The 21,907-nt window shown below is 36.1% G+C and overlaps 1 protein-coding gene across 10 annotated transcripts in view; it reads right to left on the reverse strand.

Moving 5' to 3' along the window:
* Positions 1–21,907, reverse strand: part of STXBP5L (syntaxin binding protein 5L) — a 455,210-nt gene that overhangs the window by 166,969 nt on the left and 266,334 nt on the right. For all 10 annotated transcript variants that reach the window (XM_086404109.1, XM_086404086.1, XM_086404055.1 and 7 more), the window contains exons 8-9: positions 18,592–18,675; positions 13,452–13,575 (exon numbers count right to left, since the gene is read on the reverse strand). In XM_086404109.1, coding sequence (XP_086260235.1) covers positions 13,452–13,575; positions 18,592–18,675 — 208 coding nt within the window. The remainder of the gene's footprint in view (positions 1–13,451; positions 13,576–18,591; positions 18,676–21,907) is intronic.

Below are 21,907 nucleotides of genomic sequence, written 5' to 3' on the forward strand. Positions count from 1 at the left end.
GGACTTATCTAAGTAGAAAAGAAGCAAGAATCTATAGGAAAGAGAAAATCACAATTGGAAAGCAAATCACTTAAATAGGTCAGTACCTGAATTAAAAAAGTTTTTTTGAAAGTGATGATAATTACAATGAATAGCAAAAGAATAAACATGATGATGTAAAACAGTACATCAAAATCATGAAATGTTGGGGAAGGCTGTAAGAAAATGAAGATTTTTAAAAAAATGTCTTTGAGCCTATATGACTACCAGCCTAAGCAAGTAGATATGGTATTGGGTTAACACACTTGAAAAATTTTTACCACAAATCAAAAACAAAATAAATAGATGCACAAAAAAAAAAAAAAAAAAAGGAATTAGTTTCTGCTATACAACAAAGTGAATCAGCTAGATGTACACATATAACCCCTCACTCTAAAGCCTCCCTATCACCCCCTCATCCCATCGCTCAGTGTCTCACAGAGCACTGAGCTGAGCTCCCTATGCTAGACAGCAGTAGACAGCAGCTTCTCACTAGCTATCCCTTTTACAGATGGTAGTATATACATACATCAGTGCTACTCTCCCAGTTTGTCCCACCCACTCCTTCCCATCTGTGTCCACAGGTCCAATTATGCTCTAATAAAAATAAATACTTTTTAAAGTTTTTGGTAAATAAGGTGCCAAGTACATGAAAAAAAACAAAACAAAACACAAGCATAATACAAAAGAAACTTCAAACCATAAAAAGACAGAAGAGAACAAAGAAGAAATACAAAATCAACTAGAAAATAAGATTTAAAATGGCATTAAATTTATATCTATCAATAATTACCTTAAGTGTCAATGCACTAAATGCTCCAATCAAAGGCACAGAGTGGCAGACTCTATAATGAGACAAGAGACTACAATATGCTGCCTATGGGACATTAATTAACATGTGAAGACACATACTGAAAGTGAGGCAATGGAAAAAGATATTCCATGCAAGTAGAAGCAGAAGAAAGAGATGGTGGTAAAAAGAATGCTATACCATGACTAAGTGCAATTTATCCCAGATGTGTAAGGCTGGTTCAACATTCAAAAACTAATTAATGTAGTCCATCACATCAATAAGACAAAAAGGAAAAAATACATCACCATATAAAGATGCATAAGAAGCATGTGACAAAATCCAATACTCATTCATGATAAAAACTCCCAGTAAACTAGAAATGAAACGTGCAGGAACTTAAAGGGCCTTCTCAGGAACAGACACTCGAATGTGTCCTCAACCTCTTGGTTTTAAAAGAAGCTTTAGCCTCCTAAATCAGATTGATTATATTCTTTGCAACCAAAGATGGAGAAGCTCTATACAGTCAGCAAAAACAAGACCAGGAGCTGACTGTGGCTCAGATCATGAACTCCTTATTGCCAAATTCAGACTTAAATTGAAGAAAGTAGGGAAAACCTCTAGACCATTCAGATATGACCTAAATCAAATCACTTATGATTATACACTGAAAGTGAGAAATAGATTTAATGGACTAGATCTGATAGTGCCTGAAGAACTATGGATGGAGGTCCGTGATATTGTACAGGAAACAGGGATCAAGACCATCCCCAAGAAAAAGAAATGCAAAAAAGCAAAATGGCTGTCTGAGGAGGCCTTACAAATAGCTGTGAAAAGAAGAGAAGCAAAAAGCAAAGGAGAAAAGGAAAGATATAAGCATCTGAATGCAGAGTTCCAAAGAATAGCAAGGAGAGAAAAGAAAGCCTTCCTTAGTGATCAATGCAAAGAAATAGAGGAAAACAACAGAATGGGAAAGACTAGAGATCTCTTCAAGAAGATTAGAAATACCAAGGCAACATTTCATGCAAAGATGGGCTCGATAAAGGAGAGAAATGGTATGGACCTAACAGAAGCAGAAGATATTAAGAAGAGGTGGCAAGAATGCACAGAAGAACTGTACAAAAAAGAGCTTCACGACCCAGATAATCACGATGGTGTGATCACTGACCTAGAGGCAGACATCCTGGAATGTGAAGTCAAGTGGGCCTTAGAAAGCATCACTATGAACAAAGCTAGTGGAGGTGATGGAATTCCAGTTGAGCTATTTCAAATCCTGAAAGATGATGCTGTGAAAGTGCTGCACTCAATATGCCGGCAAATTTTGGAAAACTCAGCAGTGGCCACAGGACTGGAAAAGGTCAGTTTTCGTTCCAATCCCAAAGAAAGGCAATGCCAAAGAACGCTCAAACTACCACACAATTGCACTCATCTCACACGCTAGTAAAGTAATGCTCAAAATTCTCCAATTCAGGCTTCAGCAATACATGAACCATGAACTTCCAGATGTTCAAGCTGGTTTTGGAAAAGGCAGAGGAACCAGAGATCAAATTGCCAACATTCGCTGGATCATCGAAAAAGCAAGAGAGTTCCAGAAAAACATCTATTTCTGCTTTATTGACTATGCCAAAGCCTTTGACTGTGTGGATCACAATAAACTGTGGAAAATTCTGAAAGAGATGGAAATACCAGACCACCTGACCTGCCTCTTAAGAAACCTGGGGCCAAAGAACTAAATAGACATTTCTCCCAAGAAGACATACAGATGGCTAACAAACACATGAAAAGATGCTCAACATCACTTATTATCAGAGAAATGCAAATCAAAACCACTATGAGGTACCATTTCACACCAGTCAGAATGGCTGCGATCCAAAAGTCTACAAATAATAAATGCTGGAGAGGGTGTGGAGAAAAGGGAACCCTCTTACACTGTTGGTGGGAATGCAAACTAGTACAGCCACTATGGAGAACAGTGTGGAGATTCCTTAAAAAACTGGAAATAGAACTGCCTTATGATCCAGCAATCCCACTGCTGGGCATACACACTGAGGAAACCAGAAGGGAAAGAGACACGTGTACCCCAATGTTCATCGCAGCACTGTTTATAATAGCCAGGACGTGGAAACAACCTAGATGTCCATCAGCAGATGAATGGATAAGAAAGCAGTGGTACATATACACAATGGAGTATTACTCAGCCATTAAAAAGAATACATTTGAATCAGTTCTAATGAGGTGGATGAAACTGGAGCCTATTATACAGAGTGAAGTAAGCCAGAAGGAAAAACATAAATACAGTATACTAACGCATATATATGGAATTTAGAAAGATGGTAACAATAACCCGGTGTACGAGACAGCAAGAGAGACACTGATGTATAGAACAGTCTTATCGACTCTGTGGGAGAGGGAGAGGGTGGGAAGATTTGGGAGAATGACATTGAAAGATGTAAATATCAGGTAAGAAACGAGTTGCCAGTCCAGGTTCGATGCACGATACTGGATGCTTGGGGCTGGTGCATTGGGACGACCCAGAGGGATGGTATGGGGAGGGAGGAGGGAGGAGGGTTCAGGATGGGGAACACATGTATACCTGTGGCGGATTCATTTTGATATTTGGCAAAACTAATACAATTATGTAAAGTTTAAAAATAAAATTAAATTTAAAAAAAAAAAAAAAGAAAGAAACCTATATGCAGGTCAGGAAGCAACAGTTAGAACTGGACATGGAACAACAGACTGGTTCCAAATAGGAAAAGGAGTACATCAAGGCTGTATATTGTCACCCTGCTTATTTAACTTATTTAATCAAGACTTCCAGGAGAAATCAATAACCTCAGATATGCAGATGACACCACCCTTATGGCAGAAAGTAAAGAGGAACTAAAGAGCCTCTTGATGAAAGTGAAAGAGGAGAGTGAAAAAGTTGGCTTAAAGCTCAACATTCAGAAAACGAAGATCATGGCATCTGGTCCCACCACTTCATGGGAAATAGATGGGGAAACAGTGGAAACAGTGTCAGACTTTATTTTTCTGGGCTCCAAAATCACTACAGATGCTGACTGCAACCATGAAATTAAAAGACACTTACTCCTTGGAAGCAAAGTTATGACCAGCCTAGACAGCATATTAAAAAGCTTTTTAATAACATTACTTTGCCAAAAAAGGTCCATCTAGTCAAGGCTATGGTTTTTCCATTGGTCATGTATGGATGTGAGAGTTGGACTGTGAAGAAAGCTGAGCACCGAAGAACTGATGCTTTTGAACTATGGTGTTGGAGAAGACTCTTGAGAGTCCCTTGGACTGCAAGGAGATCCAACCAGTCTATCTTAAAGGAGATCAGTCCTGGGTGTTCATTGGAAGGACTGATGCTGAAGCTGAAACTCCAATACTTTGGCCACCTCATGCAAAGAGCTAACTCACTGGAAAAGACTCTGATCCTGGGAGGGATTGGGGGCAGGAGGAGAAGGGGACAACAGAGGATGAGATGGCTGGGTGGCATCACTGACTCGATGGACATGAGTTTGAGTAAACTCTGGGAGTTGGTGATGGACAGGGAGGCCTGGCATGCTGTGATTCATGGGGTCACAAAGAGTCAGACATGACTGAGCAACTAAACTGAACTGAAACTAGCTTTACAAAAATATTAAAGGAACTTATCTAGGTAAAAAAGAAAAGGCCACAATTAGAAACAAGAAAATCATAAAATGAAAAAGCTCATTAGTAAAGCAAAGATACAGTAAAGGTTCAAAACCATCCATACACAAAACCAGTAGCGAGGTTAAAAGATGAGTCATTAAATAATCTACATCCACAATAAACAGTTAAGGGATACACAAAACAATTAGGTGCAAAATATGTTATCAAAAACAGTAATCGTGAGGGGGAGGAGAGTATACATGCAAGGTTTTTGAAATGCATTTGAAAGTAAGAGATAAGCAACTTAAAACAATCATGTATATATAGATTGCTATACAAAAACCTCTTGATAGTGACAAATCCAAAAGCAATAACAGATGCCTAGATAAACAGAAAAGGAAAAAAAATCCACGCATAACACTAAAGATAGTCATCAAATCACAAGAAAATAGAACAAGAGGAGAAGAAAGCGGGAGGTGGGGGGGAGCTACAAATCAAATCCAAAACAATTTACAAAATAGTGGCAAGAACATAAAAATTGGTAACTGCCTTAAATATAGCTGGACCAAAAGCTTCCACCAAAAGATACAGGATGGCTGAATGATACAAAAACAAGACCCACAAATATGCTGCTTATGAGAGACCCATTTCAGATCTAGAGATACATACAGACTGAAAGTGAGGGGATGGAAAAAAGGTATTCCATGCAAATAGAAATCAAAAGAAAGCTGAGGCAGCAATACTTACATACAACAAAGTGACTTTTAAATAAAGATTGTTATAAGAGAGAAAGAAGGACACTACATAATGATCAAGGAATCAATCCAAGAAGAAGATTCAATTGTAAATATATATGCACCCAGCATAGGAGCACCTCAATATAAAGGCAAATGCTAACAGCCATAAAAGGAGAAATTGAAGATAACACAATAAGAGTGGGAAACTTTAACGCCCCACTTTCATCAATGGACAGAACATCCAGAAAAGAAATCAGTAATAAAACACAGGCCATAAATAACACATTAGAGCAAATAACACATTACAGCAAATTGATATTTATAGAGCATTCCATCAAAAAGCAGAACACACATTCTTTTCAAGTGCACATGGAACATTCTTCAGGATAAATTATACTAGGCCACAAAAAAAAGAAAAAAGCCCTCAATAAATGTAAGAAAACTGAAATCATATTAAGTATCTTTTCCAAGAAAAACACTATGAGAACTAGAAGTCAATCAACTACAAGAAAAAAAATGTAAAAAATGCAAATACATGAAGGCTAAACAATATGCTACTTAACAATCAGTAGATCATTGAAAATATCAAAGAGGAAATAAAAAAATACCTAGACATAAATGAAAATGAAAAATGATCCAAAACATGAGATGCAGCAGAAGCAGTTCTAAGAGAAAAATTTATAGTATATACAGGTTTACCTCAGGAAACAAGAAAAATCTCAAATAAGCAACATCTAACCTTAGACCTAAAGCAACTGGAAAAAGAATGAACAAAACTGAAAGTTAGTACAACAAAAGAAATCATAAAGATGACAGCAGAAACAAAATTGAGTCTAAGAAAAAATAAAAATGATCAGTGAAAGTAAAAGCTGGTTCTTTGAAAATATAAACAAAATTGATAAATCCTTTGCCAGACTCATTGAGAAAAAAAGGAGAGGGCTCACTCAAATCAATAAAACCAGAAAAGAAAGAAAAATTATAATCCACACCACAGACATACAAAGGATCATAAGAGACTACTATGAACAACTATATGCCAATAAAATGGGCAACCTAAGAGAAATGGACAAATTCTCGGAAAAGCACACCTTCCCAAGACTAAACCAGGAAGAAATAGGAAATATGAGCAGTCCAGTAATGAAACTGAGTGATTAATTAAAAACTCTCAACAAATACAATATTGTAAAGTTTAAAAATAAAATTAAATTAAAAAAAAAAATAAAGTCCTTTGTTTCTGGGAAAAAAAAAAAAAAAACTCTCAACAAGCACAAGTCCAGAACAAATTGACTTCACGGGTGAATCCTAACGAACATTTATAGAAGAGTTAGAACCTATCCTTCTCAAACTATTTCAAAAACTGCAGAGGAAGGAATGCTTCTGAACTCATTCTATGAGTCAAGCATCACCTGATACCAAAACCAGACCAAGATATCACACACAAATAAGAAAATTATAGGGAAATTTCACTGATGAACATAAATGCAAAAATCCTCAACAGAATACTAACAAACCAAATCAAACAATACATAAAAGAATGATATACCATGAAAAATGGAATTCATCCCAAGGATAATAATTTTTCAATATCCACAAATCAGTGTGATACACCATATCAACATATTGAAGAATAAAAACCATATGATCATCTTAATAGGTGCAGAATGCTTTTGATAAAAATCAACATTTATTTATGACAACTCTCTAGAAGGAGGACACAGAGAAAACATACCTCAACATAATAAAGGCCATATTTGACAAACCCACAGCTAATATCATGAAGTGAAAGTGTTCCTCTCTCAGTCATGTCCAACTCTTTGCAATCCCATGGACTGTAGCTCACCAGACTCCTCTGTCCACGGGAATTCTTCAAGCAAGAATACTGAAGTGGGCAAAGTATCATCCTTCTCCAGGGGATCTTCCCAACCTAGGGATCAAACTCTGGTCTCTCACATTACAGGCAGATTTTTTACCATCTGAGCCACCAGGGAAGGCCCAACTAACACCATAATCAATGGTAAAAAGCTGAAAGCATTTCTTCTAAGATCAAGAACAAAAAAAGGACATTCACTCTGTCAACATAGTTTTGAAGTTCTAGCCATGACAATCATACAACAAAAAGAAACAAAGAAATACAAACTGGAAAGGAAGACATAAAAGTGTCATTGTTTGCAGATGGCACAATACTATACATAGAAAATTCAAAATATACTACCAAAAAATTATCAGAGCTCATCAATGAATTCAGTAAAGTTGTAGGATAAAAATCAATATACAGAAATCTGTTGCATTTCTGTACATTAACAATGGACTGTAAGAAAGAAAATTTAAGGAATAGTACCATTTACTATGATTTCAAAAAGAAAAAACCTAGGAATAAACCTGCCTAGGGAGGCAAAAGACTGGTATGCCAAAAACTATAAGCCACTGATGAAAGAAATCAAAGAAGACACAGATGGAAAGAAAATACTATGGTCTTGGATTGGAAGAATCAATATTGTTAAAAAAAAACATAATATCAAGGCAATCTATAGATTCAGTGTAATCCTTGTCAAATTACCACCATGTTTTCACAGAACTGAAACAAATAATTTAAAAATTTGTATGGAAACACAAAAGACTTTGAATAGCCAAAGAAATACTGAGAAAGAAAGATGGAGCTGGATGGATCAGGTGCCATGACTTCAGACTATATTCCAAAGCAATAGAAACCAAGACAGTATGGTACTTGCAGAAAAAGAGAAATATAGATCAATAGTACATAATAGAAAGCCCAGAGATAAACCCATGCACTCATGGTCACCTTATATATGACAAAGGAGGCAAAAATATACAACGGAGAAAAGACGGCCTCTTCAATAAGTGGTGCTGGGAAAACGGGACAGCTACATGTAAAAGAACAAAATTAGAACAGTACCTAACAACCATACACAAAAATAAACTCAAAATGGATTAAAGACCTAAATGTAAGACTGAATACAATAAAACTCTTAGAGGAAAACATAGGCAGAACACTGACATAACTGCATCAAGATCTTTTTTGACCCATCTCCTAGAGTAAAGAAAATAAAAACAGTAATAAGCAAATGGGACCCAATTAAACTTAAAAGCTTTTGCACAACAAAGAAAATCATAAACAAGACAAAAAGACAACCCTCAGAATAGGATAAAATATTTACATTATGTGACTGTCGAGGGTTTAATACCTAATATATACACAGAGCTCATACAACTCAATATTTTTTTTTTTTTGATTTTTTAATATATAACTTTATTTATTGGTTGATTTATTTGTGGCTGTGCTGGGTCTTCGTTACTACGAGGGCTTTTCTCTAGTTGCGATGAGTGGGGGCTACTCTTCCTCGTGGTGCTCGGGCTTCTCCCTGCTGTGGCTTTTCTTGTTTCGAGCACAGGCTTTAAGGTGCCCGGGCTTCAGTAGTTGCAGCACGTGGGCTCCGTAGTTGCAGTTCCCGGGTTCCAGAGCACAGGCTCAGTAGCTGTGGTGCACGGGCTTAGTCGCTCTGCGGCACATGGGATGTGGGATCTTCCCGGACCAGGGATCAAACCTGCATCTCCTACACTGACATGTGGATTCTTTACCCTTGAGCTAGCAGGAAAGCCCTACGTCTATAGTTTGGATGACTGTTTTCCTCACCTGGATATTTATGAGGTCAGGTTGCCTGTCCTTTGTGTAATTGAGGAAGGAAAGTATGTAATTGAATTCATGGAGGCTTCACCTGGCCTCGACTTTATCCCTATAAAATGCTGCTGCTTCTGGAAATGAGGAAGAGAACTCCAGGTTGTTCTGGTTTGGGATTTTTCTAACAAACTTTTAAATGTTCACATTTCTGCCACTTAGCCCACAAACACAAGTGCACATCCCAGGGAGTATATATTTTTTTTTAAAAAATCAACAACCCAATCAAAACGTGGGCAGAAGACCTAAACAGACATTATTTCCAAAGAAGACACAGATGACTGACATATGAAAAGACTGCTAATTATTAGAGAAATGCTAGTCAAATGCAAGTCAAAAACAGAATAAGTTAAGTCTCAGAGTGGTCAAAATGGTTATCGAAATGTCTGCAAATAATAAAGGCTAGAGAAGATGTGGAGAAAAGAGAACTCGGCAGGAAGGAACATAAACTGCTATAGCCATTATGGATAGTATGGAGGTTCCTTTAAAACTAAAAATGGAGCTACCTATGTGATCCAGCAATCCCATTACTGGGTATATATCCAAAAAGAAAGAAAAAAGAAAATTCTAACTCAAAAAGATATATGCACACCAATGTTGATAGCAGCACTATTTACAATAGCCAAGACATGGAAACAACTCAAGTGTCCATCAACAAATGACTGTCATAGGATGTGGTGTGTGACACATATACATAACCGTGGAATATTACTCAGCAATTAAAAGAATGAAATATTGTCATTTGCAGCAACATGGATGGGCCTAGAGAACGTTATACTTAGTGAAGTAAGTCAGAGAAAGACAAACATTATGATATCACTTATATGTGGAATCTAAAAAATAATACAAATGAATCTATATACAAAATATAAGCAGACTCATAGATATTGAAAACAAATGTAAAGGGGGAGGAAGGAGAGGAAAATTACAAGTACTGGATGAATAGATATAAACTACTATACATAATACAGATAAGCAACAAGGATTCACTGTATAGAACAGGGAATTATATTCAGTAATAACCTATGTTGGAATATAATCTGAAAAAACAACTGAATCACTAAGTTGTACACCTGAAACTAACACTGTAAGTGTATACAACAATAAAAAATACTTAAGTGTATTCAAAGTAAAAATTAAAACATTGTATTTAGATGTAATAAATATGATAAATATTGCATAAAGGACAATGGGTGAAGGTAAATATATGTGGTTGTGAAATTTCTACATTTTATGTCAAGTGTTACAATTAACTCTAATATGGAAAGTTAAGGAAGTATACTGTAATCCCCAGAGCAACTGATTAAAAAGAATATGTGAAGATGAAGGTAAGTTGCCTATATGTAAATTCAAATGAATTATAGTAAAAACTTTCAAATAATCCAAAAGAAGGCAAAAGGAGGAGATAAAAGGAACAAAAATGCAATACCATAAGTAAGCATATTTAATATTAGTGAACACTCCAACTAAATGATGTAAGAGTGAATAAAAATGCAAGACCCAACTATATGTTCTCTACAGGAGACATGATGGATGTCTAATAATAAAATCTAAAATACATGGAACAAAAAAAGGATGGAATTAAAGAGACCAGATAATTCTATAACCATTACATTTTAATACCAGTTTCTCAGAAATTGGTTACTAGTCAAATATTAGTTAAATCATAGAAGATCTGATAAACGTTATGAGCCACATTTAGCTATTTGATTTTTAAAGTATAAACACAAAATGAATAGAATTACAAGCAAAAAATCACAATAATAGAGGTTTTAATAATAAGTTTTTCTCTAAGAACTGAAAACTCAATAATAAAAACAGTGAAGATTTAAATAGTACAAAGTAAAAATAAGAATTTCAAATTTGACCTTTGTGTAAAAGGAAATTATATTCTTCTCAAGTATACTTGGAACTTCATGGTAATTAATTGTGTATGTCTAAAGCTGAAACTCCAGTACTTTGGCCACCTCATGCGAAGAGTTGACTCATTGGAAAAGACTCTGATGCTGGGAGGGATTGGGGGCAGGAGGAGAAGGGGATGACAGAGGATGAGATGGCTGGATGGCATCACTGTTCGATGGACATGAGTCTGAGTGAGCTCCGGGAGTTGGTGATGGACAGGGAGGTCTGGCATGCTGCAATTCATGGGGTCGCAAAGAGTCGAAGACAACTGAGCGACTGAACTGAACTGAATTATAAAGTAAATGAAAGGCAGAATAGAAGAGTATCAATAACCTCAGATATTCAGATGACACCACCCTTATGGCAGAAAGTGAAGAGGAACTAAAAAGCCTCTTGATGAAAGTGAAAGAGGAGAGTGAAAAAGTTGGCTTAAAGCTCAACATTCAGAAAACGAAGATCATGGCATCCGGTCCCACCACTTCATGGGAAATAGATGGGGAAACAATGGAAACAGCGTCAAACTTTATTTTTCTGGGCTCCAAAATCACTGCAGATGGTGACTGCAGCCATGAAATTAAAAGACACTTACTCCTTGGAAGGAAAGTTATGACCAACCTAGATAGCATATTCAAAAGCAGAGACAAAAAAAAAAAAAAGCAGAGACATTACTTTGCCAACAAAGGTTTGTCTAGTCAAGGCTATGGTTTTTCCTGTGGTCATGTATGGATGTGAGAGTTGGACTGTGAAGAAGGCTGAGCGCCGAAGAATTGATGCTTTTGAACTGTGGTGTTGGAGAAGACTCTTGAGAGTCCCTTGGACTGCAAGGAGATCCAACCAGTCCATTCTGAAGGAGATCAGCCCTGGGATTTCTTTGGAAGGAATGATGCTGAATAAGCTGAAACTCCAGTACTTTGGCCACCTCATGCGAAGAGTTGACTCATTGGAAAAGACTCTGATGCTGGGAGGGATTGGGGGCAGGAGGAGAAGGGGACGACAGAGGATGAGAGGGCTGGATGGCATCACTGACTCGATGGACGTGAGTCTGAGTGAACTCCGGGAGTTGGTGATGGACAGGGAGGCCTGGCATGCTGCGATTCATGGGGTCGCAAAGAGTCGGACATGACTGAGCGACTGATCTGATCTGATCTGATGCTAAGTTATGGAGAAGGCAATGGCAACCCACTCCAGTACTCTTGGCTGGGAAAATCCCATGGACAGAGGAGCCTGGTGGGCTGCAGTCCATGGGGTTGCTAACAGTCGGACATGACTGAGCGACTTCACTTTCACTTTTCACTTTCATGCACTGGTGAAGGAAATGGCAACCCACTCCAGTGTTCTCGCCTGGAGAATTCCAGGGACTGGGGGAGCCTGGTGGGATGCCGTCTGTGGGGCCGCACAGAGTCAGCCACGACTGAAGCAACTTAGCAGCAGCAGCATGCTAAGTTAAATAATTCAAAGAGAGACAAATACTCTATGTTGTCACTTATATGTGGAACCAAAAACAAAACAAAACAGAAACAGACTCACAGATATAGAAAACAAACGAGTGGTAACCAGAGTAGAGAAGGAAGGGGAGAGGCAAATTAGAGTATGAGATGAAGTAATATAAACTACCATGTATAGAACAAATAAGGAATGTTGCAGGGAATTATAGCCACTATTTTATATAAACTTTAAATGGAGTACAATCTATAAAAATATATAATCACTATATTGTATACCCAAAACTAATATAAATAATATATCAATTGTACTTCTATATAAATAAATAAAGCATCTCTAAGTTAAGTGCCTAATTGTAAGGTAATCTCTTAAGTAAACTGCTAAGTTAAATGCTGCAATAATTTAGTCTTTTGCAGATAGAACATGATGGCACAAAAAGATGGCAGAACAACCCAAGTTGGAATAATTCCATCTTCTGATTTATGGGTCACCCACTATACAAACATACCACTATTTTCTAAATGTAAAACTATAATTAACACCCAGAAACTGTAACACAATGTATTTGATTAACCTCTAGGTTTTGACTTTTCTATTCTTACAACCAAGAGTATGAAGTAAACACGAAAACTCAGATCACCTATATTATGGAAAATAATACAGCCTCTGAATAAAAGTTATTCATACATTTGAAATTTTTATTCCGTCCAGTTAGGTAGAACCAACATAAATCCTAAATATCTCCTTTCAATGAGGAATATAATAAGAAATACAACCTACAATAAAAACCACAGTACTCAAACGGCATAAGTGAAAATAAATGGGAGAATTTAGAAGACAAAAGACCCTAAAGCAGTATAGAAATTAGGTCTAAGAGTTAGATCCATAAAGTGCCATTCTCTCACTAGCTTCCTTACCCCTTAAAATTGGTCAAATTCCTGCATCATTTCCTCTGCTTCAGGAACATCAATCATCAATTATTCGATTTTTGCCTGGGAGGTCTCTATATACGTTCAGTTATAATGTAAAAAAGTTGACAAACAGGAGGAAGGTAAGGTTAGAAACTATGGGTCAGAAGGTGGGGATCTGAAGGAGGTATAAAGGGGTATTTAGAATCAGAAGCTATGTTCTATTACCTCTTTTTAGTGATAATGATAACCAACTTTCCTAGTTCAAGTAGTGGCACTGCATCTCCAGAGTTTCTTTCTTTTGAAAGCATATATCTTACCATGTGGAACTGTGGTCTGGAAAGGACGACTTGGGCTTTTCAGGTTCCATAAAGTCAAGCTACCATCTGAATGGCTGCACATGAATTGTTTGCCCTCATGATGCCAATCAATTGAATGAATAGCCTAATGAAATAACAATTAAAAACAAGTAGAGGAGGAAGAAAGTTGATATATCATTCTATATTCCAAAGGAAAAATATTTTAACACAGAATTATTATAGCAATAACACTTAAGAAACATGTAATTTTTCTGACCTAGATCATACTACCTTTGGCTTCAACTCTCTATAGGCATATAAGAGGCTGTAAAATTTTATCTCCTTAGAAAAAGAAAAGTTAAGTAAATTTCATTTTGTTGGATCCCAGAACTTTTTGTTGTAAATCCTATGTCTTCCCCATATCCTTTAATGCTTCTTTGAAAATTATTACATGGAAGTAAAAGCAAGGTTAACAGAAGATAATCTCGGATGAGGCAGAACTTACTTTAATTTCACTTAAAGTAACCACCTTAAAAAGTAATTTACGTTAGAGTTGCAATTTGAGGGCTTACTATGTGTCAGACCCCAAGGTAAGCAGTTTATGTACATTATCTCATTTAATCCTACCAAACAGATATTATGTTTTTCCAAATTACACATGGTAAAATAGGCTAGAAAGACTGAGACATCCTTGCTCAGGTTACACTACTCAAATCCAACATCTAACTACAAAACCCATATTTGGAATCAATGAACTATGTTAACTCTAACATATGCTATTTAAATTGACTTAAAGCAGGAAGAGCTTAAAATTGTTTGTATTTACAGATTCATTCTGTAGTTATAAATTAAATTAAAAAGCAATTGTTACATTTTCCTGAATTGTTTTATTACCCATGATTATACAATATCTTACATAAAGTAGGTACCCAAATATTTGTGAAATGAATAAGTATTTATGTTATCAAATGTTGTCACACCCTTGGTATTCTTTCAAAATTAGTAAAGTATAAAGGGAACTTGGGTAATGTGCTATTTATTGCACAATGAAAGAAACTCTAGTAGACATAAAAGTTGAACAGATGTATACAGCATGATCTTTCCTTAAAGGAACTTAACTGCGAGAAAGGAAACTATAACAATACTTATTGTTTGGAACTTTTAATATTTAGTTTTTTAATCTATATTTATAAAATTAAGTTACGGATATATTTGTTATTATTTATATTTATACAACTAAGTTATGAATATATTTATTTATACCAAACTTATACATATATTTACACACACATATATTTCCAAACAATAAGTATTATTAGAGTTATAGACAAATGATGGCTAGAGCAATCATTGGACATATTAGAAATGAAACAGCATATCAGTGGTCCTCAAGACAAGACTTGATTAATTGAAAATGATACCATGACACAACAGACTTATTTTTTCTCTCACCCTGGTCTCCATTACTGGGCAGAGAAGATTTCTTTACTATCAGGGTTCAGTAGAGGCAGTGAGAGTGAAAAAAACACTTCTTTGTCTTCTCTGCTTATTTCTTCTCATTTTAGTATGTGTCTAAAGGGAAAGGCCACGTCTTGCCTCCTCTACATGTTAACCTGGATGAACCTCAGTCAATTTAATAAAGTTCTCTCAGACTACTTTGCTAAAAATGGTAGATGCAGAGAGAGCATCCCAAGCCCTAATCTTTATTTCCCACTGAATTTGTCTACTGGAGAAGACAGATATAAAAATAATAGACATAACATAAAATCAAAATAAGTTGTATAAAAGAAGTACACTTATTGTATAGAAGAATAGGCATGTAAAACCAACCTGTTATTAAAGAATAGGAAGTCAAATAATCATTTATTGAAGAGATTGAAGAGCTGACATTTGAACTTGACTTAATGGGTAAATATTTAATTTCTGTTTATTTGATTACACCCTACTCAATTCTTTAAGAAGGACTTTAAGGGTTTTCTGAAAAACCAAATATAATACAACTAATTAAAGAAGAATTTTTAAAATGGAAAACAATATGGAAAATAAAACACTAGTAACTTTGGTTAATTCAGTGGCTGTAACTGAATTTCTTGTAAACAAAAAAGACAAAGGAAACCCAAAAAGCTAAGTAATAATCTGAAAAAAGGAAAAACAGCAGTTACTAAAGGAATTAAAAGATTATCCTCATGTAAAACTCTTGAGAGATTTCTCTGTGAGAGATTATTTTAAAAATATAGATGAAACAAAAACTTTACAGCTAATGTGAAAATAAAATTTGTATACTTATTTCTGAAAATGATCTTGTATTTACAAAACTCTGAATCATCAGTAGTTATTTATCAAGTAGCTATACTGTACAAATAGCTTTACAATTGCTAAGGAATTAACAGAACTTTGATATGCATAAGAGGAAAGAAGGGAGTTCAAGATAAAGTATAAGCAGAAGCAAAGGCTTTGAAGTGAGCAGTAAATGGTATGTTTAGGAGACAGTAATATGTCTGAAGTATGAGGAGTGTATAGAAGAATGCCATAAATTAAGTTCAAAGGAAAGACTGTCAAGGAATAAGACTTTGTATTGTTGACAATTGGGACCCATTTAAAGGTTCTGAGGTAGGAAATTACGATCAGCTATGTCTTAAAATGATAATCTTGTGAGTGAAAGATATATTGTAAAGCTAAGATATCCAAGGAAATGTGATTAGTTAAAAGTCTACTATAGTCTTCAAGGCAAAAGATAACATCCTCAACTAGGACACTGAATGTGGAAATGAAAAAAGAGAGGAGATAAATGAGAGATAATATAAAAATGGGATCATGAAGACTGCAAGAGTGACTGCTTCTACCACATGAGGAAGAAAAAAGGGTCAACCAAGACTCTGTGGGTTTTAAATTGAAATAACTAAATCAAAATTGAAAAACTGAAATAAAAACACAGAGAGAGAATTAGGTCTTTAAGTACTAATTCAGTGCCAATGGAATATTCATCTGAAGTTACCTAATATATTACTAGATATTTGCACCAAAGATATATGAATTTTAATTTATCAGCATAATATAGGTAATATTTGAAATGATGGGAGGCTGAATATGAACATAAATGCAAACAGAAGCAGAAATGAAAAGAGGGTGAAGACGTAGAATCCTGAAGAGTATAATTTAAAGGAGAGTTAGGGAAAGAACCAATGATGGAGAAAGGAGGGGTGGAAAAGATGAGATGGGAACAATACAAACAAATGAATAAACCATTTGAGAACGAAGGACTGATGTAAAGTCACAGGCTTCAGTTCAGTTCAGTCGCTCAGTCGTGTCCGACTTTTTGCAACCCCATGAACCGCAGCACGCTAGGCCTCCCTGTCCATCACCGACTGCTGGAGTCTACTCAAACCCATGTCCATTGAGTCGGACTGATGTAAAGTCACAGGCTTAGTAAGGAACTTAAAAGACTAAGAAGGGATCCTTGGTGACTTATTAGATACTTCTTCAGGTAAGTATTACAGATGATTTCAAACTATGAGGGGAAAAGTGCTAAGAAAATTTTTAAAAGTTTAGTAATAACATGAAGTATATAACTATCTTTATTAAAATGACAGGACATAATTATGCATTGTATAGATTTTATATAATTTATATAATTCTAGATATAAAATAGGTAAAGTATATTATTCTACTGATTAACATTGTTAATATTTATATAGACATTTCATTGCAAAACTGCTTTCACTTTTTTTTTTTAATTTACTTTTTAAGGTTAGAAACTTTCCTTTCACACTTTTTAAAGCTACAAGAAAACTAGTTAACTGAGCATTCTCATCTGGATTTCCATTTCAGCTGCTCTACTCTAGTTCCAAGTGGCTAAACACACAGATGGTATTTGCACTCTCATCTAAAGGGTAGTTTTGCAGAATAAATGATCTCCATCCTCATCTTTATTTTTATATATTTAACAAAAGGAAAACCCTATCTTAGCTCTCCAGGACCTTCTTATGATTAAAGGTGCCCTGTAAGTTGCTCATAAAGCACATAATTGTATGACATTGCTTGCCAGAATATTGCTTACCAATCATGATCAAATTACCCAGCTGTTATATCATTTACTTCTGAATTCTTTGTTACCATGATAATAATCTTGTATATAACATAAAATTGAATTTTGCCAGGACCACTAAGAAATGAATAGGGGTAGCAGTTATGGAATAACTAAAGGCTTGCATCTTTAAGCATCAAAATTTAAATTTTACTATAGGGGATGGAAGGGAGCACAAAAAGGAACTGTTCTTTTAAAAATGTGTTTTCTTTTCAAAATTCTTTTTGTATTTATCTTAGTGTTGTCTTGAATTCTCTGGCACTGTTTCTATTTAAGCCCGGGTAATGCTAGACAATGATTTATGACCTGTATTTTCTTCCTATCTCTCACCACTGTACCAGTTTTTAAAATTTAATAGAGAGCCTAGATGATCACCTTTATTTCCACAGCTACAAGACATAAATCCCCTTTCTCATCTTTTGCCCTTAGCCTCACTCTTTTCTCATTAGCCTCTTAAGAAGAAAATACTTAATGGCCTAGAATCAATCTGTGAACACCTGAAGATCAATTAAGAGACTATTCCTCAATATGAGTTCAATGATTTCTCTATATGAAAATCTAAAATCTCAATTCTGTATGATAAAACGTACTTTAAGATCTGATTCTTAGTAACAATAAGTATTACTATTTTAAAAATCTCTCTCTATTTTAAGAAGGCAAATATTAGACAATAAAGCCTTTCCAACTGACTACATAAACTTTGTGCCACAGAAAAGCAATTTTCTAAAGACATGAACAGTATCTTTAGAGACCTTAAGGACAAAGAGGTAAGAAATAATCATGAAGCCTAAAGAAAAGAAAAATATAAGTAATAGAAACCAATATACGTAAGATGTCAAAAAAGCTTAAAAATAGTTCATCAAGGCAAAATTTCCACTCAAGAGAACAACTCCGAGTGGAACAACTCCGAGTTTTTGCATGAAACTCATGCAAAAACCAACAGGCAATGTGAGGCACTAGATCAAAATGAGGCAGCTTTCCAAAAATAAAAATATTGGTAATATACAAGGAGTAAAAGTAGACAACAGGCATAAAATCACAATACTCTTTCCAAATATTTCAGTAGAAATCACTTACCTCATCATAGTAAACTCTCAGTTCTGCTCTCTTGGATTTCAAGTCCCAGAAAACTACAGTACCATTTTCATAACCTATTAGCAACTGGAAAACATTAGAACAATCATTTTTGTAATTCAAACATTAATTTTAGCTTGTTCCAAATAAAGATTAACGTTAATAAAGTAAAATCATACTACATAATACAACTTTATTTAAAATACCAATCTTTCCAAACCTGATTATTTTCTTTTTTAAATTTTATTTTATTTTTAAACTTTACAATATTGCATTAGTTTTGCCAAATATCGAAATGAATCCGCCACAGGTATACCTGTGTTCCCCATCCTGAACCCTCCTCCCTCCTCCCTCCCCATACCCTCCCTCTGGGTCGTCCCAGTGCACCAGCCCCAAGCATCCAGTACCGTGCATCAAACCTGGACTGGCGACTCGTTTCATACATGATATTATACATGTTTCAATGCCATTCTCCCAAATCGCCCCACCCTCTCCCTCTCCCACAGAGTCCATAAGACTGATCTATACATCAGTGTCTCTTTTGCTGTCTCGTACACAGGGTTATTGTTACCATCTTTCTAAATTCCATATATATGCGTTAGTATACTGTATTGGTGTTTTTCTTTCTGGCTTACTTCACTCTGTATAATAGGTTCCAGTCTCATCCATCTCATTAGAACTGATTCAAATGTATTGTTTTTAATGGCTGAGTAATACTCCATTGTGTATATGTACCACAGCTTTCTTATCCATTCATCTGCTGATGGACATCTAGGTTGCTTCCATGTCCTGGCTATTATAAACAGTGCTGTGATGAACATTGGGGTGCACGTGTCTCTTTCAATTCTGGTTTCCTCAGTGTGTATGCCCAGCAGTGGGATTGCTGGATCATAAGGCAGTTCTATTTCCAGTTTTTTAAGGAATCTCTACACTGTTCTCCATAGTGGCTGTACTAGTTTGCATTCCCACCAACAGTGTAAGAGAGTTCCCTTTTCTCCACACCCTCTCCAGCATTTATTGCTTGTAGACAAACCTGATTATTTTCAACATTGAAAAATATTGGCAAAAGAACTCTATTCAATATAAATATATACCAATGAAATGAGACAACATGTAAGTATATATGTGCTGTGCTTAGCCATTCAGTCATGTCCGACTCTGTGACCCCATGGACTGTAGCCTGCCAGGCTCTTCTGTCCGTGGCAGTTTTCCAGGCAAGAATACTGGAGTGGGTTGCCAGACATTCCTCCAGGGGATCTTCCCAACCAAGGGATTGAACCCATGTTTCCTGCATTGCAGGCAGATTCTTTACAATCTGAGCCACCAGGGAAGCATAAGTATGTATGACACAACATAAAAATAAATGGGAAAACCAGAATAACAAAAATAGAAGAGAAAATGAACATGAAATAAAGGTGATAACTGAATAAACAGTGTATATGCCATTCAGGCCTATGCACTTGTAAAATGTGGCCACAAATTTGGCTTCAAATTATTTTCTATCAAATCCAATTTTATCTCTGACTTAAGTCAGTGTTTCAAATTGGTGACTGATGAACTCTCAGTAGTTCACAAAGATATTCTAGAGATTCATGTCATTAAACATAGTTGATATTGACTTGTAAATCAATAAATAAGACAATTAACAAAATATACATACTTCATTTCAAAAGAAAAGCATTTGAGAACAGAAAATGATTGGATGATCATACTCAAGACTCAGTCACTCAGCTAAATATTACTTGCTATGCTGATGATTTTTCCTATAATATGACACTGAATGTTCAAACAACCGCATAACTGCACTCATTTCAAATTCTAGCAAAGTAATGCTCAAAATTCTTCAAGCTAGATTTCAACAGTACACGAACCGAGAACTTCCAGATGTACAAGCTGGATTTAGAAAAAGCAGAGGAAGCAGAGATTGAATTGCCAACATTCACTGGATCACAGAAAAAGGAACAGAATTCCAGAAAAACATCTCCTTCTGCTTCATTAACTATGCTAAAGCCTTTGACTGTGTGGATCACAACAAACTGTGGATTTCTTTAAGAAATGGGAATACCAGACCACCTTACCTGCCGAGAAACCTGTATGCAGGCCAAGAAGTAGCAGTTAGAGCCGAACAAGGAACAAAAGACTGGTTCAAAATTAGGAAAGGAGTATGTCAAGGCTATATATTGTCACTCTGCTTATTTAAATTATATGCACAGTACATCACACAAAATGCTGGCCTCAATGAAACATAAGCTAGAATCAAGGTAGCCAGGAGAAATATCACCAACCTCAGATATGCAGGTGATACCACTCTAATGGCAGAAAACAAAGAGGAACTAAGGCACCTCTTGATGAGGGTAAAAGAGGAGAGTGAAAAAGCTGGCTTAAAACTCAACATTCAAAAAACTAAGATCATGGCATCTGCTCCTACCACTTCACAGCAAGCAGAAGGGGAAAAAGCAATAGATTTTATTTTCTGGGGCTCCAAAATCACTGTGAATAGCAACTGCAGCCATGAAATTAAAAGATATCTGCTCTTTGGAAGGAAAGTGATGACAAGCCTGCTGCTGCTGCTAAGTTGCTTCAGTCGTGTCCGGGTCTGTGTGACCCCATAAACAGTAGCCCACCAAGCTCCCCCGTCCTTGGGATTCTCCAGGCAAGAACACTGGAGTGGGTTGCCATTTCCTTCTCCAATGCATGAAAGTGAAACGTGAAAAGTGAAAGTGAAGCTGCTCAGTTGTGTCTGACTCTTAGCGACCCCATGGACTGCAGCCTACCAGGCTCCTCCATCCATGGGATTTTCCAGGCAAGAGTACTGGAGTAGACAGCATATTAAAAAGCAGAGACATAACTTTGCTAACAAAGTTCTGCATAGTCAAAGCTATGGTTTTTCCAGTAGTCATGTATGGATGCGAGAACTGAACCATAAATAAGACTGATCACATTTGAGGCTTGTGAAATGTGGTGCTGGAGAAGACTCTTAAGTGTCCCTTGGACTGCAAGGAGATCCAACCAGTCAATCCAAAAGGAAGTCAACCCTGAACATTCACTGGAAGGACTGAGGCTGAAGCTGAAGCTCGAATATTGTGGCCACCTGAGGTAAAGAGTCAACTCAATGGAAAAGACCCTGATGCTGGGAAAGATGGAAAGCAAAAGAAGAAGGGGACAGCAGAGGATGAGATGGTTAGATAGCATCACCAACTCAATGGACGTGAATCTGAGCAAACTCTTGGAGATAGTGAAGGACAGGGGAGCCTGGCATGCTACAATTCATGGGGTCACAAAGAGTTGGACATGACTTATGGATGAACAACAACAAAAA

This window comes from Bos grunniens, chromosome 1 (genome assembly GCF_055505025.1).
Source record: "Bos grunniens cultivar Pamir isolate PY7600 chromosome 1, Bosgru_T2T1.0, whole genome shotgun sequence".
NCBI classification, from domain to species: Eukaryota; Metazoa; Chordata; class Mammalia; order Artiodactyla; family Bovidae; genus Bos; species Bos grunniens.